Genomic DNA, 6,812 nt, shown 5'->3' on the forward strand with positions numbered 1-6,812 from the left:
AATAAAAAAAGAAAAGGTAGCCCTTATGGGGCACTTTACATGTCTCCTTATCTTTTGGGCCCTACCAGCGCTTCGAGACAAACATATGGCAAGTGCTGAGAAGAAACGCCGGAACAAAGGATATATGTATAGCTATAGGATTAGCATTTAACTTAGTCCGAGCCTGAGCTATGGCACGGGGGGGGGGTGTTTCTAACGTCAAACGTCAGCAAGACTTCAGAGCAACGTCATAAATGTCAGTATATTATTATTTATTATGTTTAGTAGGTAAATCTTACATTATACGATTCATGTAATGTTGACTAATAAATTCAAGATGTATATCGTCTCCCAAGTAGAAGACAACGGTATTATTACTGATGGTTCGTTCTCTAGATGCAGTCACAGTACATGGCTCATCACTCGTGTCAAGTTGTATGGTGTTTGTTCCTGAAAAATAATAAAACAAGCTGTTAACTGCAATCATAATGGACAAGTTTCCAAATTTTTTATTTTAATAAAACGAATAATAATTGTGAAAGAATCATGAAAATATCTCTACAAATACAAAAGTTACAGCTTTAGGGTTGCGCATAACAAAATTCGCGCCATTTTGATTCGAAGTAGTCACGACAGTCATTCGAAGTACAAACAGTAATCAGCCCTGCCCCCCTAGACAAAACGCACTTTTTGATCGAATCGAAAATCGAATCCGTCAAAACTCCATACAAAAAAGGGGCTTTTCGACCACTTATCGACTGGTTTGCGATTATAATTTGCACTTTGTCTAGACCTCCTGGTCCAGCCAGTGCTGTTGACAGATCAAATTTTTTTTAATCTATTAGGTTCTAATTTTTCTACTAGTTTTTTTTACAGCCAAGGTCCTTCAAGATTCTTTCTTAGTAAAGTTGTGTAACCTTTTTTGACATATCCAAGCCTTACCATATTTAAAAACGGCACCGCCTATTTTTAAGTACCACGCGAAAATGTGGAGGTAATTTAAATAGGTAATTAATTTCTCAGCCATTCCTTGATGGATTTAAAAAATATTTTCACCGGCTTATTAGTTTTGGTCTATATTTTAATCCCATTCAGTGAAATCTAATGTTTTCAACATCACGAAACTTGTCCATTAGCCGGATTTGGCGGACTAAGCCCGTTAGAGGCCCGGGGCGAATTAACTACTTAACTGAGGCCCCCTAGCTTTAAAAAAATGGCGTATTAATTCTGATCTAAGCTCCTTTTTCTGACATGCCATGTCACGCTGATTCATGGTTAGTAGGTAGTCACTCATGAGGTACTGAGGCGTTTGGGCCCCCCCAAAGACCGGGGGCCCGCCTGTTAGTCCGCCACTGTCTAGGCGTAGACCACCGAATTTAAGTTGGCCCATAGTTGGGCTCGATTCTAATTTGTATGAAGAATCGCCCGATACCAAATCGGTGTAATGTGCATTGTGCACACTTCCACATCTTTATACTGATCAACAGCCCTAGACTTGTACCCCCTTATTAATAAAAAGTTACACCTAGGATGAACCTTGGATTAAAATGACATTTCCATACTAAATGATAATTTAAGCCAGAGTTCAACTAGGGTGTAAATATTAATAATGAATGCCGATGATTAAATTTTTTATGTGGTAGGAGGCAAACGATTATTAATAGAAAAGTTTGAATATTATTTCGCGTTTTTGCAACAATTTTCTTTACTGCTCCGTCCCTATTGGCTGCAGGGTGATGTCAAAGCCATTCGTGAGAAACGGGTTAACCAACACAAAAATATTTTTACAGGTTCAGATAGTATAGTAAAAATAATCATTTACCAAAAACAGTAAAGTGATTAATTTTTTTGCGGGTCCAATGACAGTTTAACTTTCCCCCGGGACAAACTTGGCCTTCACTGGTTGGGTTATTGGCGGTCAAGCTGTAGATCCTGGCTACACAGGAGTTGCAGCGATGGGAAGTGGGAACGAGAGGTGGGAATAGTCCCGTTAAAAGACACGGCCTCACACTAGAGCGGTTTTTAGTACAGTATTTATGTAAACTTTGTAACTAATTATCTTTCAAATACATTAGTCATCGGGAAATATTAACCACAATACATTTAATTACATTTTTTATTAAAGTTGTCATAAATGATTAATGATAATTTTAGTTTCCATAGTTGGTATTAGAATTATGTTTTTTTTAAATACCTAGTTAATCTTTATTCAAAATCAAAAAAATCTAAATCATATTTTTATTCATTTCAGACCAATATTATGGCACTTATGAACGTCAAAACAAGAAAAAAACAAAAAAAAAACACTTTTTTTAAATAAAGCACTTTACATGTCTCCTTATCTTTTGGGCCCTACCAGATTGATGATAATATTGATGATTCGGAATCCTCAAACACGAGGAATCGGCTATTTTCTTCTTCTTCTTGTCGTGTTGACAACAAATCTTTACAGCGTCAGCCCAAAACTCCGCTACAAGAGTGGCGTTGTCAGTAGCATTAATTAAATGGGCATGCAATGCACGACATCGTTATTTGTTGTTATGGCGACAGAATTGGGTAAGATGGCGGCTAGCAAAGTGGGCTTGAACAAGTGCTACCACTAACCAAATCGAGCAGAAAATGTTGCCCCCACTGGGAATCGAACCCGGGATGTTCTGTGGGGCGGAGTACAAATGTAAGGGACCATTCCCACCTCTCGTTCCCACCGCTGCAACTCCTGTGTAGCCAGGACCTACAGCTTGACCGCCAACAACCCAACCAGTGAAGGTCAAACTTGTCCCGGGGAAAGTTAAACTGTCATGGACCCGCAACGATTTAAACAGAAGAATAAGAGGAGTTCGAAGTTTCGAATTAAGCATTATGTCACATTCGTGTTTCCGAAGATTACACTCCTACAATATATTTAATTCTTTGTTACAAAGGAAAGAGTAGAACTTATTGATTTCTTCATCATCATCATCATTGTCATCATTTAGTCAAAGGACGTCCACTGCTGAACATAGGCCTCCCCCAATGATTTCCAGGTTGGCTTGTTTGCAGCGACCTGCATCCAGCGCTTTGCAGCATTTATGAGGTCATCTGTCCGCCTTGCGGAGTTGCGGGTGTTTTAGTAGGTCTAAATAAAAGCGAAAGGTCACTGACTGGCTCACTCATACGAAAGCTCAGAAACTACAAGTGCTAGTAGTCTCAAATTTTGCATGGGGGTTTCCTTTTAGAACGTAGGTGCTCACTAAGACGGGATTTTGCAAAATTCAACCCCTAAGGGGGTAGAACGGGATCCAAGAGTACGAAAACGCGGGCGGCCGCTAGATCTATACTAATATTATAAATGGGAAAGTAACTCTGTCTGTCTGTCTCTCTTTCACGTCAAAACTACTGAACCGATTTGAATGTTTGGCATAGACATAGTTTGAGCACGGTAATACTATCATACAGTATTGTAACTTCATATAAACGGACGAAACGCGAGCTTTCCTTCGAAATTCAAATCTCGGTATGCGCTCGACATGCAAAAGTCGGGGGTGTCGCGAATGTGCCACAGTAATAAACGGACGATGTGTTGTTTTTTAAACAGTAAGCGCTCTTTATTTTATAAAAATAATTACAAGTACTTATTTATACAGGGTGTTAGGTAAAGGGGTTTATAAGCCGACACTAGCCCATGTTAACATTGCATATAAATGGTATGGTGAAGTTGGTGATATCATCAGTTTAATTTTCATACAAAATAAAATTTATAAAATCTGATTTTATGAAAATTAAAATTATTAAAATGATGATGATATCAATTTTCTGACTTCACCATACCATTTATATGCACATGTTAACATGAGTTAGTGTCGGCTTATAAACCCATTTACCTAACACCCTGTTTAATAATCAAGCATTTTGTACGCCTCAGTCCATACATTTTACGGTCGCAAATTTATAAGATTTGTTACTAAATCTTAACACAAATATATTTTTTAATTAAATCTACTAATCACAAAACAACATTTATTTTTGTCCTATTTCATTCACGAAGTAATATCTTGTTTGTCAAAATAAAATAAAAAAATACAATCACAAAATACATCCACAAAACTAGATAGAAATTCTAAGTAGGCAGATGTAATGAACATAGGGTCTGCAGGTAGGCAGCCCTATCGCATGTTGTCATACCGTGACGTACCGCGCGGCGGTTGACATTTATTTCAAAAATATGGCCGAGTTGGAATACTGTATAGATAGTATTACCGTGGTTTGAGTCCCGAGAAAGGACATACTTAGTAGGTATAGTTTTTTATCCCGGTTTTTGAAACAGGGACGCGCGTGATAAAGGTTTTCTGTGACAGAAAAAATTCCACGCGGGCGAAGCCGCGGGCGGAAAGCTAGTAACTAGTAAATAAATAGACTTACCTGCGAAGGCGAATGAGACAAATCTATCTATTAGTAGGTATCCTATCCAAATAAATGGCACTTTCAGTAACATTTTCACCGCACCGACCACTGAGCACTGAGTGAGATGTTACTAGGAGAAACAGTACAAGTGGAGTAGGGCGACCATATGGGCGTATCGAGGTGGGACAGCTACAACATACGTCGTCGTAGTCGTTTCAGCCAAATGATGTCCACTGCTGGACAAAGGCCTCCCCCAAGGTTTTCCATAATGAACGGTCCTGCGCTGCCCGCATCCAGGCTCTTCCCGCGACCTTTACCAGATCGTCGGTCCACCTAGTAGGAGGTCTGCCCACGCTACGTCTTCCAGCCCGTGGTCGCCACTCGAGAACTTTCCTGCCCCAACGGCCATCGTCTCTACGAGCTATGTGCCCCGCCTATGTTTAAAATAATTATATGATTTCAGACTACAATAGGTGTGAAACGTGGAAGGTCACCAAGGTTAGCAGCACACACCAGCTGCAAGTCTTCGTCAACCGCTGCCTTCGCCGAATTCTTAGCATATACTGGCCAGAGAAAATCTCCAACGACGAGCTATTGGAACGCTGCCACGAAATTCCGATCGACCAGCAGATCAAGCGCCACAAGTGGAACTCGATCGGCCAGACTTTCCGAAGAGATCCTGATCACATCACCAAGCAGGCCTGGATTGGAACCCCTAAGGCAAACGCAAACGTGGTCGCCCCAAGCAAACTTGGCGGCGTACTGTGGCAGACGAGGCGAAGAAGATCGGCAAGATTTGGAGCGAGATCAAACGCGAAGCCCAAGACCGAACGCGATGGAGGACTGTCGTGGACGCCCTCTGCCCCATCTAGGGGATACCTTTAGTCAAAGTAAGTCAAGACTACAATAGGCTCAGTGGCGACCACAGGCTGGAGGACGTAAGGGGCAGGCCTCCCACTAGGTGGACCGAAGACCTGGTGAAGGTCGTGGGTAGCGCCTGGATGCAGGCACCGTGCAGCACAGGGCCGGTCGTTGAAGAAATTTTATTGCTACTATTTTTACCTATTATTCGTTCTTTTCAGCCAAATGACGTCCACTGTTGGACAAAGGTCTCCCCCAAAGATTATCGTTACAACTTACTTAGAAACGACCGGTCAGATTATCGTTACAACTCGGTCGAGTTAACTGCGCACCTGGCAGCCGTGACGTCACATCGACGTTCTGGTACGGACGGGGCGAACGCGGGTAAGTGCGAGGGAGAGTCGCATTCCAGCGAGGTGCGCAGTTAGCTTCGACGTGCTTCCGTATTCGTTATTAACTTCAGCTTATTTCCACTTTATCCCGACATTATAGAACTACTTGGTCACCCTACCGCATTGTCATATAATTAATAATAGAAGGATAACACTTTAATTATCCTGTATTATATTATTGACGTTAGTAAAGGATAAAATACTGTCATTTATGATAGACTAGCTTGTAAAACAATTTATTTGGATATCTGAATTATGAAATAAAATAAAATATTTCCTTTTACCTTATAATAATGTATGTATTTAAAAATATATGCTTATGGGTGGATTCGACCAAACAAGAGTGAATATTAATCTCAGAATAAATCGTCAGTTTTGACATATTTCCCATACTGACACTGTCAATGTGCCAGTTATACCTGTGGTTATACCAGGAGTTATTCTCGGATAAAAGTTTGGTCGAATCGGGCCTAAGTAAATATCCGCTAGCACCGGACACAATAATAAATAAATAATAATAAATAAATATCCTTAGACATTTTACACTGCGCTTCTAGTCCCAAACTAAGCAAAGCTTGTACTATGGGTACTAGACAACAGATATAAACATACTTAAATACTTTTTTTAAATACATATATTTATACATAGAAAACACCCAGTCAAATACAAACAAATATGTTCATGCACACAAATGTTTGTACTGTGCGGGAATCGAACCCGCAACCTCCGGAATAGTAGTCCGTTTCGAACCACTACACCAAACGGCCGGACTAGAAACTATGGTAGAAACTACGTTTTAGCGATACAAAAGCTAAAAATTATAAACAAATCTTTCATCATTTATCGAAACTAATAGATTAGGCTCGAAGAATAGAACAAGAGTTCTCGCCATTTTTAAAATAAGTTTTGACCTAGATTTTCAAGTAGGTAAATGTAGCCTACTTTTTTGACAAAGTAGATCTATCTAAGTCTGAACTTGCTGTGATCTATGTCCATTATAAAAAGACATTAAAAAATACGGCCAGAGTAATTTTTTTAATGCAAGGTATTTTACAGGGTCAATTTAAAAAATCCTTTTTTCAAAATTTCGATGGGAATTCATTTGGGATTTCATTTGCCAAATTCCTCGCGAACAAAACGCAATATGAGGGGTATAAAAAAATCTGTAATTGACTACTCCATGCTAGACAGTTTGGGCG

At 39.9% G+C, this 6,812-nt stretch overlaps 1 protein-coding gene across 1 annotated transcript in view; it reads right to left on the bottom strand.

Moving 5' to 3' along the window:
• LOC135085639 (proteoglycan 4-like) overlaps positions 1–4,466 on the bottom strand; it is a 75,955-nt gene extending 71,489 nt beyond the window's left edge. Inside the window, exons 1-2 of the mRNA XM_063980412.1 lie at positions 4,378–4,466; positions 279–429 (exon numbers count right to left, since the gene is read on the bottom strand). Of these exons, the coding sequence (XP_063836482.1) occupies positions 279–429; positions 4,378–4,450 (224 nt within the window). The 5' untranslated portion in view covers positions 4,451–4,466. The remainder of the gene's footprint in view (positions 1–278; positions 430–4,377) is intronic.
• Between the last annotated feature and the right edge of the window lie 2,346 nt (positions 4,467–6,812).

The sequence above is a fragment of the Ostrinia nubilalis genome, chromosome 29 (assembly GCF_963855985.1).
Source record: "Ostrinia nubilalis chromosome 29, ilOstNubi1.1, whole genome shotgun sequence".
Taxonomy (NCBI): domain Eukaryota; kingdom Metazoa; phylum Arthropoda; class Insecta; order Lepidoptera; family Crambidae; genus Ostrinia; species Ostrinia nubilalis.